Genomic DNA, 16,264 nt, shown 5'->3' with positions numbered 1-16,264 from the left:
CATATATACATTTATATATCCATTTATACACAACAAAACCTATGATTATATATGAGATTCAAAGGAAAATCCATATATACATTTATATATCCATTTATACACAACAAAACCTACATTTATATATGAGATTCTGATGAAAATCAATATAACATTTTATATATCCATTATACACAACAAAACCTACATTTATATATGAGATTCGATGGAAAATCAATATATACATTTATATATCCATTTATACACAACAAAACCTACATTTATATATGAGATTCTGATGGAAAATCAATATATACATTTATATATCCATTTATACACAACAAAACCTACTTTTATATATGAGATTCCGATGGAAAATCAATATATACATTTATATATCTATTTATACACATCAAAACCTACATTTATATATGAGATTCCGATGGAAAATCAATATATACATTTATATATCTATTTATACACAACAAAACCTATGATTATTTATGAGATTTCAAAGAAAAATTCATATATACATTTATATGCAACAAAAACGTTCAGGCAAGTCTAAATGCATTCTGGAGAGTGTAAGAAAATTCAGATAAGTCTAAATGCTGCGTCTTGAAACATTGAGGTAAGTCTAAAAAGTTCTAGACAGTCTAAAAACATTCAAGTAAGTCTAAATGCGTTCTGGACTTCATTCATGGTTCATCTTAAATCATACTACATCAATTTATTCACCTTCCTATATTATCATCTTCTATTAACATTTTTAGCTATCTATTTATAAATCTATTTTTTTTATCTTTACCCATCTACCTTTATACAAATCAATATTCAATTATCCTTTATCCAAAAATTGGGTGGAAGGTAATTAAAGGTTTAAACACCAAATTGAATAAAATTTTAAATGTATTTTTCAAAATCTTTGTAACAGAACAGAATATATTGTACTATTAATATCAAATTAATCAGATCTTAAATTTAATACTATCTTACATTATTATAAAAACTTATAACAAAGAAGTTCTTCTCATAATATAAGTAAAGACTTTTATTTTCATCACAAAATCTTAAAATACTAATAATGAGCATTAATAACGTAAAAAGTAGATAAAAATACTTGAACCATATCATTCGTCGAGATTTATGTAAATAATCTAACCACTCACTTTGGTTTTTCTTAATGCATAAAAGATGCCGGGAAACGAAGTTCCATAGCTGCATAAATTGCGTTGAGTTCAGAATTTAATTCGTCATCTGAAGAGATGATGCTGGTGTCACTGTAAAAACAGGAAACATTGATTGGAACTAATTCAATTTCCATCCACTTCCACATTAAAAAAATGTAACTTCTAAAATATTCTGTCTGATGTATAATAGTAACCCTACAAACTATAAATTTGAACTCCTACTTACGAATCATCATCAACAACAATAATTGAATTTGACGAGACGTAGCTAGTAGTAGAAGTAGTTGTCCTAGGAGCGGTTCTTGCATAAACTCTTGTCCGTCTACGTCTATTTGTACTACCGGATCTGGAGGGTTTCTTTTGGGCTCTAAAGATTTCTCTATTTCTGCAAGTAATAAAAGCAAAATAATATATATATATATATATATATATATATTTATATTTATATTTATTATATAAATATATATATATATATTATTACCATCACTTACCAATTCTATCCTTTATCAATTGTTCTCTAGTCCGTTTATTTTCATCAGACCCATTGCCATAAAACGAATTAATAATATTATCCACAAGCAACAAGGGGACTTCTGCAGTAATTTTGGTCCTGCAAACAGGACAAATCTTCTTAGTCTGCTTCCACCGGACGATGCAGGATTTGCAAAAGGCATGAGAACAATTCAATGCAATTGTTTTTACAAACATCTCGTTACAAATTGCACAAGTCGTTTCCTCTTCACAATCCTGGTGAAATTTTTTACTTCTGGGTGATGAATTGTTCTAGAAAGAGGAAATAGAAGTATTAGTAACCAGAATTAATCATCTGATCATTTATCCTTACCTCTTTCTCGACAACTGTTTCATCTAAACTAGCAGCACTCCTCTTTTTCTTTTCAGCTTTCTTTTTGCTGGTTTTAGGTTTGAAGAATTCGTAGATGTAGTTTTCAGGAATTCGCACTTTGTCACCATTTTGAAGCAATTGCGGAGTGTTCTCTTTTAAGTAGTAGAACATCGTTCACGTATGTGCCCCCCGTACTTATGTCTTTGACGGTCCATTGATCTTTTGGTTTGTCATGTTCTATGATGCAATGATATCTTGATACGACTACATCAGGTATTACGTGGTTGTTGGAGAGATCTCTTTCTATTGTGAACTGAAAGATAAAATAATAATTGATAAGTAGATAGAAATTTACTTGGTTATTAATTTAGAGCATACAAAGTGTATGTGCCCTTTGCACTAGGGTTTTTAAGCAAAATTTAGCAAAACTTTTGACACATAACCTGTAAACAAATCAATTGAAAGCAAGTATTGTATCCTTTATCATTTACCTCGCAATTCTCCAACGTAAACTTCTGATTCCCAGTTAACAAATAAGGTTGTTCATCAGCTTCTTGGTTAATTCTCGGCCGTTTAGGCGAACTGCTTTTGGAGGCCATTGAGTAGATTTAAAACAGGACCAGCACTTATTTTAACTCTACCAAATCAATTACATCAAAAACATTAAAACCTTTTTTTGTTTTTTTTATGAACTGATCGCTTTTCAACCCACGTTTATTCAATTAATGATTATTAAAAAGAAATAAACATTTGACATACGATCCGTCGATTAAATACAAACGTAGACGCAGATTGACCAATGACACACAGCACTGAAGTTGCAGCGAAAACTGTCAAGAAGGCAAAAAGACGGAGAGCTGAAAGGCTAAATGATTATATTTATTCATGGTACATTTAAATTTTGTTTTAAATTTGTGATTTTGAGACAATTATTGAACTAGTAATATTATTAGTAAAATTTTGAATATATTGCAATTAAATATCAATTATTATTATCTTTACATATGTGTATGATATAATACAATACAAAATATTTTTATTTATTATTTATTTATTTATTTATTTACATATTATTTTTATATCTCAGTAAGACAGGGGTATCTGGTATGAGAGATTATGAAACAATTTTCTTATTTCATATTTACATATCATTTGTCTATTTCATTATACTACAATATAATATTTATTAAAATTAAAATATCTATTCAATCTTTAATTTCCTCATAATATTTCTTTATTTTTATTTTGATGTATGTTTTGATATTCTTTCTTTTATTTGAAATATGATGTAATTAATTTAAATAAACAAATTGATATGCTAAAAAACTTCAAAATTTTTAGCATATCAATAAACTAGTGGTGTATGGCATCGTGCCTTGAGGCAAATTGCTTGATGAAAATTTTCTCACCGAAATAAAATTTGTAAATCTGAATTATTTTCGTTATTCAAAAAAATTTTATTTTGAAAATTAAAAAAATTAAAAAAATATGTTGTAAACAGACCAAAAACGTTTAGGCTGATCTAATAATGTTGTAAACAGTCTAAAAACGTTCAAGTTGGTCTAAAGATATTGTAGACGGCCTAAAAAACGTTCTGGATGACCCAAAATTGTTGAACAGCCTAAAATGTTTAGATTGATTTAAAAATGTGTGTAATAGCCTAAAACGTTCAAATTTGTCTAAAAATGTTGTGGACGGCCTAAAAACGTTCAGGTTTGTCTAGAAATGTTGTTGTAAGCAGCCTAAAAACATTCAATTTTGTCTAAAAATGTTGTGGATGATGACCTAAAAAACCTTCTGAATGACCCAAAAATTTGTAAAAAGTCTAAAAATATTCAGACTAATCTAAAAATGTTGTAAACAGTCTAAAAACGTTCAGGCTGCTCTATAAATGTGGTAAAAAATTTAAAGACGTTCAGGATGAACTAAAAATATTGTAGACGGCCAAAAAACGTTCAGACTGATCTAAAAATATTGTAAACCGTCTAAAAAACCTTTGGATGACCAAAAATGTTGTAAACAGCCTAAAAACGTTCAGGCTGATCTAACAATGTTGTAAACAGTCTAAAACGTTCAGGTTTGTCTAAAAATGTTGTGGACGACCTAAAAAACCTTCTGGATGCCCCAAAAATGTTGTGTAAACAGTCTAAAAACTTTCAAACTGATCTTAAAATATTGTAAACTGCCTAAAATCGTTTAGGCTGATCTAACAATGTTGTAAACAGCCTAAAAACTTTCAAACTGATCTAAAAATGTTTGTTAAACAGTCTGAAAACTTAAGTTAGTCAAAAAATGTTGTAAACAGTCTAAAAACGTTCGGATTTATCTAAAAATGTTGTAAAAAATCTAAAAACGTTCAGGTTGATCTAAAAATATTGTACACAGTCTAAAAATGTTCAAACTGATCTAAAAAATATTGTAAAACCGTCTAAAAAACCTTCTGGATAACCCAAAAATGTTGTTGTAGGCAGCCAAAAAACGTTGTGGTCGATCTAAAAATTTTCTGGATGGCCTAAAATTGTTGTGGCGGTCTAAAAACGTTAAGGTTGGTTAAGAATGAAATTAAAAAAAATATAATTTTTTTCCAAAAAATATTTGTTTGGTCAACACAAGAAAAAAAGATTTTTGAATCATTAAACATTGCCATTTTTGCACTTTTGCTCCGTATTTAAAAACGGCTGCATCTGCCTTGTTAAAAACTAATAAACACTTTTTCCCGTCATTACTAATTGAATGTTTTTGGATCATACAAATCGGATGATCCGTTCTCAAAAAAAAAACTTTATTCTATTATCTGCACTCTTTGCTCCATATCTCCGTAACGCTGGACCTGCCTTTGCCAAAAACTAATCAGCTCATCTCCGTATCAATAGAAATCGAATGGTAAATGACTCATTTAAATCGGTTGATTCGTTGGTCTCAAAATTTGTATCCGCACACACACACACACATACATGCATTTTTTCTAAGGTATGCCTTAAAATTGTTCAGGACGTTTTAAACATAAAGATATATAAAATTTTCATTTTCGATTTCGGTCCATTACTATAACTACCCTAAGGAAAGTTAAATAAATTTAAACGAGACTTTTCCTACAAATTTGACACCGACTCTCCCACTACTCTCGTTTCTGTCACATCCAACGATATGACACACACAATCGTTTTCCTTCCAAACCTCACACGAATGCAAAACCCCAAAAACCATTTTAGAATATACATTTTATTTTTATACATATACATTTATTAAAACAAACCCCATCAACCCTTCCGACAAACCACAACAATTAAAAAACAAATTCCATTAATCCGCCATCCCAGTCGGCCATGTTCAAATCAAATCTCTTACTTGCACTTGCACCAACTTTAGACTTGTGTTGTAAATGATAAATGGCATTGATGATACAACGCAAAAGCAAATTGTGAATTAAAATCGTTTGTTAATTAATCGTAGTGTCCGAGGTGATTAATCGTAAGTTTATTTATATTTATAATACTGTGAGAAAATGTCAGATTGGGATCAAGTGACTGTTCTGCGCAAAAAGGCTCCGAAGGCATCCGCTATGAAAACGGAGTCTGCGGTGAACGCGGCCCGAAGACAAGGGGTCGCCGTCGAAACCCAACAAAAATGTAAGATAATAATAATAATAATAATAATAATAATAATTGATAAATGATAAGTAATAATTGATTTATGATGTTTTTATGTGGGTTGCACATGGTCGGTCCAAGTGCACTTTATTTACTTTGACATGTTCATTTTGCGATTCAAAAAAAGCATAAATATGTGTCTCGAGTCGCTTTTTACGTTTAAATAAAGACAGCATATTAAAAGGTGTAAATTGAAGGTTTTTTTCATATAATATTCATATTGATACCACATACTTATGTTGTTGTTTGTAGGTACTTTTCTTGAGACATGAACATAACCTCAATATAATTAAAATTAGTTCTTCCTACATTATATATACTAGCTGACCCGGCAAACGTTGTTTTGCTAAGTAAGGTATATTCTAAACAATTTCTAGAGAATCAAAAATATTAATACTTTAAGTGTATAAGGATGTGGTGTTTCAATGCCATATTTATTTATTTATTGTATTTATCATATAGCCCACAGAGTAGCTCCAGGACTTAAAAATACAATTTTAATAATACATATTATAATAATACAAGTATACTAACATATGATATAACAACACATAACATAATTTAATTCATAACATAACAATACATAGCACAAAATAAAAAAAACTATCAAATTCTTAACGGTAAAACTAAATTATATATGATGGAAATAACATATTCGTGACAAAATATCAAGATTAACTTTTTACTGAAGTATTGTGAATATCGATATCTTTATTAATTGAGTTGAAATTAAAGGGCATTAGCACTATAGGTGAGTTTAATAGAGCATTAGTCTTAGGAGTAGAATATTTGAAAAACATTTGAGTTCGTGATGAGAGTCTAGGAACGTTAAAGGATAGTTGGTCTAGAATTTGAGGATAATCTATGGCATTATTACATAGTTTATACAGGAACAAAATACTATCAGGGAAACAACATGTAGCAAGAGATGTTACGCAGAATGCATTAAGTAAAATATTGTGGTTGAAATCTCGTTCAGGGTAAATTTTGTGCATTTTAAAATATAGATATTTTAGAAATTTCCTTTGAACCTTTGGATATCAAATGATCGATCCGTACTCTAACTTTGAACGTACAATTGCATAGTATATGCTAATTAGTGACAGATTAGATTCAATTTTTTTGCAGTTTCTTAATATTATTCCATATACAATGAGGTATTATAAAAACAATAAACCCCATGATTGTATTTTGTCAATACAATCAAACTGGAAAATTTATACACTTTCTATAGAAAACATGGTATAATCCAATCCAAGTCTTTTTAGGTCTTTCGACTTATTGATTACATTTCAAGTCTTTCAGATTCTTTTTGGATTCTGGATTTTGTGTATAATTGTAAATAATACTACTGAGCTTATACGAAATTTTCAAATTTCTGCGAGCAGAGACAGAAAATGAATTAAGTATTTCTTCTTTGATCTGCTTTTTGAAAATTTTCAAGTAACATTCGATGAAATAAAGTAAATTTAATAAGAAGTATATATGTAGAGCAGGACGAGGCACAAAGGTCCAATTTGACTTTTGAGCAAATATAAACTATATTGGGAAAACCACAACAATAATATCACAACAAATAACACATTTCAAACGAACAATTACTGACTACGTTTAGTAAAACTGCCTTCTACTTCATCATTGTAGAAAGGTGCTCTTTGTTGTCTTTAAAAAATTTGTTTGTTGTCTTTAAAAAATTTGTATTTTATTGTAATTAATTTGATAAACATAATTTGTTTAATATAATAAATCTAATCACTTATACAACATATAAATGTAAGAAAATAAAGAAAAGACATTGTATGTTGTCTGAGAATGTTGTAAACGATCCAAGAATGTTGTATATTGTCCAAGAATGTTGTAAGTTATCTGAAATAGTTCTAAATAGTCTAAGAATGTAGTAAGTTGTTTGAAAGTGTTGTAAATGATGTAAGAATGTTGTATGTTATCTCAGAATGTTGTAGATGATTCAAGAATGTTGTATGCTGTCTGAAAATGTTTTATATTGTAAAAAAAATGTTGTAAATTGTCCAAGAACATTGTATATTGTCCAAAAATGTTGTAAATTGTCCCAGAACATTACAACATTACAAGAATGTTGTAAGTTGTCTGAAATTGTTTTAAATTGTCCCAGAATGTTGTAGATGAATTAAGAATGTTGTATGTTGTCTAAAAATGTTTTAAATGATGTAAGAATGTTGTATGTTATTTCAGAATGTTGTAAACAGTCTGAAAGTGTTCTGAATTGCCTCAGAACATTGTATGTTGTCCAAGAATGTTGTAATTTGTCTGAAAATGTTGCACTTGATCTAAAAATTTTGTTACTGTTTTTGCAAATTAAATGTCTATCTAAAAAAAGGACTTCACTGACGAGCAAATTAAAAATAATTTTAAATGAAAAAGAGGAGAAAACTAAACATAAATTTAGGAAATAAAGAAAGGACTCTACTGACGAGCAAATTAAAAATCAACTTAGGTGATAAAGCATTCAATCGCGTAAGGATCACAAGCGATTGAAGTAAAACTTATTTGCTACTGTACAAAGTAGCAAATTTAAGTTAAGTAAAAATAAATACATCATATAACAATTTTGAATAATGTTTATTAGTAATATGGTAACAACACTTGTGATGCGCACATTTATTAGTGTCAATCATTATACACATTTATATAATGATAAATTAGAAATTATATATCTATGATAGCATTAAAATATGTATAATATTCAAAAACAATAATGTAATTGAAGTCATACTTCAAATACGACCTGATCGGTTTGTCATTGTAATTAGCATTTAGAAATGAACCTTCATTAGAGAAATGAAGTAATTGCTGATTAATAAATTCTATAACATTCGTTCACACATTGGATTGTTTTTGCGACTTCACTCTTTGAAGAACTTCATGTAATTAAAATTAACAAACATTCATTGACTGCTTGTATTTTTTTTACTTTTTCGCTGGCGATATAATCTCATTCTTTGAACAGCTGTAATATCTGTCTTGCCTTAAAAACTTTTCCATTTTAATAACTTCAAAGATTTATGGAAACTACAAGTCCATTTTTTATTTTATATTTAGTTTTGCTCGTCAGTAGAGTCCACTTTTCTTTGATTTTTAATTTAATCATCAGTAGAGTCTCTTTGAATTTTATTTTTATTTTGCTCGTCAGTAGAGCCTCCCTTCCTTTTTAATTTTAATTTGGTCGTCAGCAAAGTCCCATTTTCTTCCATTTTCAAGTTATCAGTAGAGTTTATTTTTAGTTTTGCTCGTCAGTAGAGTCCCCTTCCCTTTTTCATTTTTAGTTTGGTCGTCAGTAGAGTCCCTTTTTATTTACTAATAATATAGAAATAATTTCTAATCAATAAACTTACGTTTAGTACACGGCACAAATGTTTAATTTGTTTTATTATTTTCAAGGAACATGGTAAAATATTCTTCTGATTCGGTTATTTTTCATTAAATCAAGATTTGTACTACGATGTAACTTTAAAATGTTTATCTATTCCGTTTTCCTTGTTATACAACGACAGATCTCTATTCACATAAGCGACAACTAATCACATCGACCCGTATAGAAATGATATCATCGAGAGCGAATGAGAAATCATTGGCACTCGACTCTTATCTTATATTATCTTTCTTACTTTTTTAATTTTGTGAAAATTATCAGAAAACAAATGAAGAAAACCATTAAGGCACAGTCTAAGTTACAACATGGTACAAATATATTTCCAAGAAGGTTTAGAATGTGAGTTTACCGGAGCACTTTTCCAATTTTGTGAAAATTATTGAAAAAAAATTAAAAAAGCAGCCTGTCTAGGCACAGTCTAAGTTACAATCTAGTACAAATACGTTTGCAAGTGCGTTTAGAATGTGACTGTAGGATTTTCTTATTTTCATTAAAAAGAATGAAAAGATAGCCCTTATATGCACAGTCTAAGTTACAACCTAGTACAAATATATTTGCGAAGACGTTTAGAATGTGACATACAAAAACAAAGATAGAAGATAGACCCTTTATCACTTCATTATTCATTTTTTTCTTTCAAGTTCAAAATAATTCTTTTGAACAATTTTTCATCAAGGGGTTGTTTTTAAGGGTCTAAAAAGGGTTAAATTTAAATATTATTTACTTTATATGTAATTCTCATATTATCATACCGAAATTTATTTTTTTTGTAAGTATTTTTTTCTAATTTAGAGGTTGTTTGAAGGGTTTTAGGGTTTTCACGGGGTTGAAAATAATTTTATTGCAAGGTAAATGTATTGAAAAATATTTTTTAATTATATCCTTAAATATTAAAAACATTATAGAAATGATATCGAGAGCGAATGAAAAATCAAAATATTAAAAATATTATAGAAATGATATTATCGAGAGCGAATGAAAAATCATTGGCACTCGACTCTTATCTTATATTATCTGCCGTAACGCACTTCCGCTGCATTTGTACGGATTTGCACTCGAATAGGAATCGAATGTTTTTTAAACCGATCAAATCGGTTGATCCGTGCGCCCGAAAACGTGGACGAAAAAATGCGGACATACAAAACACACGCACACATCCATTTAGTTTCTGAGGTATACCAGTAAAATGTTCAGAAACCTTCAAAACGTCGAGAGATGCAAAAATTTTCATTTTCGATTCTCGGCCCAAAAAAGGACTCTATTGCTAATATTAAGCACAATTAATTTCTTCATTTCATTTCCAGTCGGTGGTGGATCCAACAAGCAACACGTGACAACTAAAAATACTGCCAAACTCGACCGAGAGACCGAAGAACTGAAGCACGAGAAAATATCACTCGACCTGGGCAAACTGATTATGCAGGGCAGGCAGGCGAAGGGAATGAGCCAGAAGGATCTAGCAACCGTAAATAGAAAACCAACCTTTATCCTCAAACATACATACATACACTAATCATGTATCTTTTATCATTAGAAAATTTGCGAGAAGCCCCAAATCGTGAACGACTACGAAGCAGGCCGAGGCATTCCCAACAACCTCGTCATCGGGAAGATCGAGAAGGCCATTGGCCTAAAATTGCGTGGAAAGGATCGCGGCAAACCGCTGTTGCCTCCTGAGCCCAAAAAGTAAATCGACGTCAGGAGGCAGTGATAACATAATTAATTTACTACCACTACACACACTTCTACATGATGATTATATGAAAATTGTTTTGTTTGTGACGAAATTTTAAAAAATCTCTTTTCTTTTGTTAGTTATTTCTATATGATCATGATGATATTGATGCATTTGGATGAGGACCCAAGGGGGCTCTTTGTCGTTGCAATAATAAAAATGAGATGGAAATGTACCAAGTTTATATAGAAATTGTGTGGTTTTATTTAATTGATTATTTATAGTGCAGCTGTAATGCATTGTGGATATAGAGTTTGTGTACTTTAAATATTATAGGCCTATCTTCTATAATATGACTAGTTGGTATTGGTATTTAGCCTTGAGGCAAGTTACATGAACTTCCCGATATGTGTAAATAATCGACATAATGAAAAAAATGAGTAAATAATATAACTAAAAGTTCCATGAAAATCGGCTTAATTTTTTTTTTCAACAGGTAATTACAAGAAAACGGCTCGGTAGATTTTCACCTAAAATTAATCAGTACCATTCCCAACTAATATCTTTCGAACAATTTTTGATTTTTTTAAAATCGGTTCGGTAGGATGAGCGTTCGATGACGAAAAGTTTAACACTTTTTTCCAAATTACAAAGAAACGGCTCGGCTGATCGTCGCACAAAACTGAGAAACGATAATCCTCATCGAGATACATCAAATGCTTTTTAAATATCTGAAATCGGTTCAGGCGTTTTTGAGAAAACGTCGATGAAAATTCAAATTTTGACAAATGCCAAAAAGACCATACTAATTTTTGCAAACTTTGACGAATTTTTTAAAGCTAAACGAGTTGTCGTAGGGCGTAATATTTTAGTATGACCTAGAAGACTGGTATCTACCGTCGAAAAAAAATCATAAAAATCGTCGAATTTTTTTTTTTTTTAAACTTTATTACAAGAAAACGGCCCGACCGATCTTTACCAAAAAACTAATCAGCACGATTCCCAACTAATATCTATCAAATGGTTTTTTGATTTTCGAAATCGATTCAGAATTGCGGGATAAACGTGGACGAAAATTTTTCACTTTTCTGCAATTTACAAAGAAGAAACGGCTCGGCTGATCGTCGCACAAACTGAGAAACGATAATCCTCATCGAGATACATCAAATGCTTTTAAATATCTGAAATCGGTCCAGCCGTTTTAGAGAAAACGTCGATTTACGTCAAAAAATCTGTTCACACACACACACACACACACATACTTTTTCCAAATTTGGTCTCATTCGATTCAGAATGGCTTGAAAGGTCGAGAAAACATAAAATTAGCGATTCGGATTTTTTTATGAAAACAAACTTCTCCTTCGGGAAGTTAAAAATGAATCAATAATTAAATGAATGAATGGTGAGAAAAAATCAAATAATTTCCGGGAAAACCCTAAAAACAACCCTATTTCTTTTTCACATACAAACGTTAGTATTTTCATATTTTTGCCGTCGGATACGGAATATTTACTCCTGTCAATGGAGCATTTTGGAACTGATTTTTTTTTACTGTGCTCCAATTTGCATGAAATTTTGAAATTAGGTTTATCTTTCTCTCAAGTTCAAAAGTGATAATAATTTAGATTCCTTTGCCTTTTTCCAGGGGGATGATATCAATTTCAATGGTGTAATTTTATTTTTTTCAAAATAACGTCGGATTTTGATAAAAGAACTAATTATAAGAAAAAAATGTTTTAAATTGTTTTTTAAAAAAGCAAATACTCATCATTTTATTTAAAGCAGTTGTACATTTAAGATCCATATGGGTGCATGGATGTATATACATTTTGGTATAGATTGTAGTGTAAAAAAACATAATAATTTTTAACTAATAAATATCAGTATAGGTTACTAAAAACAAAATTTACGTAAAAAAGTACGTCTGTCGGGTCAGCTTAAGGTCAACTAGTGAATTATAAAAGTTATTGTCTAATTATCAATTTTTGCAAGTGTTTTTTTTTTGTGATATAAAATGAAAATCCTTTTGTTTTCAGTTTGAAATCAAAATATTATTTGTTAAAAATTGTCTGAACATGTTGGAGGATTGTTTGAAAATGTGTAGTTTCAGAATGTATATTATCTAAGAATGTTGTAAGTTATCTGAAAATTTTGTAAATGATCTAAGAACGTTTTGTGCCGCTCCAGAAATTTTTGAAATAGAGGACTAATCTCAATTCAATGAAAAATGCGTGAATCAGAAGAATATTTTACCCTGTTCCTTGAAAAGAATAAAACAAATGAAACATTTGTGCCGTGTACTAAACGGTAGTTTATCGATTAGAAATTATTTCTATATTATTAGTAAATAAAAAGGGACTCTACTGACGACCAAACTAAAAATGAAAAAAGGAGAGGGACTCTAATGACGAGCAAAATAAAAATAAAAGAAAAATAAATTCTACTGATAAATTAAAAATAGAAGAAAATGGGACTAAAAATAAAATTAAAAAGGGACTCTACTGACGATCATACTAAAAATATAATGAAGTAGGGACTCTACTGACGACCAAACTAAAAATGAAAAAGGGAAGGGGACTCTACTGACGAGCAAAATAATATACTAAAAATAGAATTAAAAATAGACTCTACTGACAGACATACTAAAAATATAAGTAAAAAGGGACTCTACTGACGAGCAATCTAAAAATAACATTAAAAAGGGACTCTACTGACGAGCAAAACTAAATATAAAATAAAAAATGGACTTATAGTTTCCATAAATCTTTGAAGTTATTAAAATGGAAAGTAGTTTTTAAGGCAAGACAGATATAACAGCTGTTCAAAGAATGAGATTATATCGTCAGCGAAAAAGTAAAAAAAATACAAACAGTAAATGAATGTATGTTAATTTTAATTACATGAAGTTCTTCAAACTTCAATTATTATATGATGATGGGTGAAATTGTGAAAACAATATTTGTTTAGGCGTTGTTTAACATAATACACTGTGTGAACTAATATTATAGATTTTATTAATCAGCAATTACTCCATTTCTCTTTGAAGGTTCTTTTCTAAATGCTAATTACAATGACAAACCGATCATGTCGTATTTGAAGTATGACTTTAAATACTTTATTGTTTTTGAATATTATACATATTTTTAATGCTATTATAAATATATAATTTTTAATTTATCATTTGTAAACTGTATGAAAAATTGTTCTTAAAATTTGTTAAATTGTGTCTGAATGTTGTATATTGTACCAAAATTTTGTAGGTTGTTGAATGTGTTGTGTTATTTTTTAAAAAAGTCGTATAGTGCCTGAAAATGTTACAGGCTATCTCTGAAATTGTAGATTATTTCAGAATGTTGTAAAATAACAACATTGTATGTTGTATCAGAGTGTTGTATATTGTCTAAGCATGTTAGGTATTGTCCATAGATAAGTAAACATAATGGTATTGTCTAAAATGTTGTAAGTTATCTGAAAATGTTGTAGTTGATCTAACAATGTTGTATCTTGTTTGAAAATATTGTATACTGTTTCAGAATTGTTGTATGTTATCTCAGAATGTTTTCTAAGTTATCTGAAAATGTTGTACATGATCTAAGAATTGTTGTATGTTGTATAAAATTAGTTAAATTGTTTCAAAACGTATGTATGTTCTACCAGAATGTTGTAAACTGTCTGAAAATGTTATGAAAAGTTATCAGAAAATGTTCTAAATTGTCTCAGTATGTTGTAAATTGTTTTAGAATGTTGGATATTATCTCAGAATGTTGTAGGTTGTTTCAGAATGTTGTATATTCTCTTCGAAAGATGTACATTATCTGATAACATTGTAAGTTAGGTAAATGATTTAAAAATGTTGTATGTTATCTCATAATGTTGTAGGTTGTTTCAGAATGTTGTATACTCTCTTCGAAAGCTGTACATTATCTGATAACATTTTAAGTTGTCCTAGAATGTTGTAAACAGTCTGCAAGTTTTCTGAAAATGTTGTAAATTGTTCCAGAATATTGTATGTTGTCTCAGAATGTTGTATATTGTCTGAAAATGTTGCAGATAATCTAGCAATGTTGTATCTTGTTTGAAAATATTGCATACTGTTCCTGTATGTTGTAAGTGGTGTGAAAATGTTGTAAATTGTCCCAGAACATTGTATGTTCTCTAAAAATGTTGTGAATTGTCTCAAATTGTTGTAAGTTTGCATCTAAAAAGTTGCAATTTGCATTAAAATCCTGTGAATCGCCTGAATCTGTGGTGAATTATCTAAACATGCTATAAATTGCCTAAAAATGTTGTTGTAAAATATCCAAAAATATTGTAGATTGTCCAAAAATGATACCAAATCAAAAATAGTTTGATATTCACCTTCAGTAAAATGCTCAAATTAAAAACGCACAAACTTTATTCATCCATTACAATATCATCTTATTATAAAAACCTAATCTCTCCTCAACTCAAACTTCTCCTCCACGATACCCTCTTTGGTAATGATCTTAATCAAAATCCCATCGCCCGTATAAATATCTCTCTCTGCAGCCGACACAAAAACATCTTTATAATAATCAAAGCCTTCTCCTTCGGTATGGGCGCCGGCGTAATATTCTGCATATTCTTAAAACCCAGCTGATTATCGAGCAGAGGCTGCAGCAGAGCCCCGGCAGACCCTCCTGCTCTGAACATCGACTTCTCACAATGCCCTACCGGATCGTAACTGAAAACGCACCCTCTGCCTTGGGAATCCAAACCGGCCAGGACATTCGAGACATAGTAAGGGAAGAATCTGCGATAGTACATCATGGTGGATAACATTTGGGCGACTGCTGGGGTGCTCATTGGTTTATTGTGATCGTGTTCGTACATTTTCATACGGGCTTCGATCATGCTGGTGAGGGCTAGGGTGTCGCACCAGCAGCCGGTGGCACCGAGGACTGTTGTGCCGGAGAGGGTGAAGAGTTTCTTTTGTTCGCGGGTGAAGATTGAGAAACCGGAGCTTAGACGGGTGTCGGCGGCTATTATGACGTAGTCCTCGCCTGCTATGGCTACGATACTCCTGGAAAAAGACACAGGGGATAGTTGATAATGAACTAATAATTAATTGAAACTCGAGTTGCTGGGCGACATGGTTAATAACCTTCAAAATAATAATAAATTAGAATTGTGCTAGAAAGAACACTACCTCCCATAGTGTTCATCGTAAGATGTATATATTAGCTAGGTGTCTTTGTGTGTACAAAATTCAAAATCATGAATTTACAAATTATGAATTTACAGACCAGAGAGACTGATTAAAATAGATACTAATTATCTACTAATCTTCTATAAATTTTTATTACACTAATATTTATACTTGTGACGCAAATTGAATTTTAATTTCTATCTATCTATCTAAAAATGATTTTTCATACCCTCCATTATCCGAATAAGGGCTGAAATGTTGTTTCTTAGCCCCCGGCGTTTCGTAATCAGGTAGTCCACCAACTAAAGCCATATTTAACGTATTATTATTAATATTATTAACAAAAAAAA

The 16,264-nt window shown here is 30.2% G+C and overlaps 4 protein-coding genes across 4 annotated transcripts in view; 1 reads left to right on the top strand and 3 right to left on the bottom strand.

Moving 5' to 3' along the window:
• Positions 1 to 1,105, bottom strand: part of LOC113386414 (farnesyl pyrophosphate synthase) — a 4,295-nt gene extending 3,190 nt beyond the window's left edge. Inside the window, exon 1 of the mRNA XM_026624195.1 lies at positions 1,097 to 1,105. Within this exon, the coding sequence (XP_026479980.1) occupies positions 1,097 to 1,105 (9 nt within the window). The remainder of the gene's footprint in view (positions 1 to 1,096) is intronic.
• Positions 1,089 to 2,773, bottom strand: LOC113386413 (E3 ubiquitin-protein ligase rnf8-B-like). Its single transcript, XM_026624194.1, has 6 exons — positions 2,502 to 2,773; positions 2,206 to 2,323; positions 2,011 to 2,162; positions 1,654 to 1,949; positions 1,393 to 1,551; positions 1,089 to 1,256 (listed from the first exon to the last, which is right to left on the bottom strand). The coding sequence occupies exons 1-6, from the start codon at positions 2,607 to 2,609 to the stop codon at positions 1,157 to 1,159; spliced, it is 933 nt and encodes a 310-aa protein (XP_026479979.1). The 5' UTR covers positions 2,610 to 2,773; the 3' UTR covers positions 1,089 to 1,156.
• Positions 2,774 to 5,412: 2,639 nt separating this feature from the next.
• On the top strand, positions 5,413 to 10,953 carry LOC113385172 (endothelial differentiation-related factor 1 homolog). Its single transcript, XM_026622990.1, has 3 exons — positions 5,413 to 5,639; positions 10,374 to 10,534; positions 10,604 to 10,953. The coding sequence occupies exons 1-3, from the start codon at positions 5,516 to 5,518 to the stop codon at positions 10,757 to 10,759; spliced, it is 441 nt and encodes a 146-aa protein (XP_026478775.1). The 5' UTR covers positions 5,413 to 5,515; the 3' UTR covers positions 10,760 to 10,953.
• Positions 10,954 to 15,123: 4,170 nt separating this feature from the next.
• LOC113385186 (proteasome subunit beta type-1-like) lies at positions 15,124 to 16,256 on the bottom strand. Its single transcript, XM_026623005.1, has 2 exons — positions 16,144 to 16,256; positions 15,124 to 15,788 (listed from the first exon to the last, which is right to left on the bottom strand). Exons 1-2 carry the CDS (start codon positions 16,224 to 16,226, stop codon positions 15,236 to 15,238), a joined length of 636 nt encoding a protein of 211 aa, XP_026478790.1. The 5' UTR covers positions 16,227 to 16,256; the 3' UTR covers positions 15,124 to 15,235.
• Positions 16,257 to 16,264: the final 8 nt, after the last annotated feature.

This window comes from Ctenocephalides felis, unplaced genomic scaffold (assembly GCF_003426905.1).
Source record: "Ctenocephalides felis isolate EL2017-DRISC unplaced genomic scaffold, ASM342690v1 CF-g0.4_SCAFFOLD_03571, whole genome shotgun sequence".
NCBI lineage: Eukaryota > Metazoa > Arthropoda > Insecta > Siphonaptera > Pulicidae > Ctenocephalides > Ctenocephalides felis.
Note: the sequence above shows the minus strand (reverse complement) of the source record. Positions and strands in the feature narration are given on the sequence as shown.

Coding starts and splice junctions, on each gene's coding strand:
- LOC113386413 (XM_026624194.1), bottom strand. CDS start 2,609: ATGGCCTCCAAAAGCAGTTCGCCTAAACGGCCGAGAATTAACCAAGAA. Junction 2,324..2,501: donor TTACGTTGGAGAATTGCGAG/GTAAATGATAAA, acceptor TTTATCTTTCAG/TTCACAATAGAAAGAGATCT. Junction 1,552..1,653: donor ATAAAGGATAGAATTGGTAA/GTGATGGTAATA, acceptor TATTACTTGCAG/AAATAGAGAAATCTTTAGAG.
- LOC113385172 (XM_026622990.1), top strand. CDS start 5,516: ATGTCAGATTGGGATCAAGTGACTGTTCTGCGCAAAAAGGCTCCGAAG. Junction 5,640..10,373: donor CGTCGAAACCCAACAAAAAT/GTAAGATAATAA, acceptor TTTCATTTCCAG/TCGGTGGTGGATCCAACAAG. Junction 10,535..10,603: donor GCCAGAAGGATCTAGCAACC/GTAAATAGAAAA, acceptor TTTTATCATTAG/AAAATTTGCGAGAAGCCCCA.
- LOC113385186 (XM_026623005.1), bottom strand. CDS start 16,226: ATGGCTTTAGTTGGTGGACTACCTGATTACGAAACGCCGGGGGCTAAG. Junction 15,789..16,143: donor CCTTATTCGGATAATGGAGG/GTATGAAAAATC, acceptor GTCTTTTTCCAG/GAGTATCGTAGCCATAGCAG.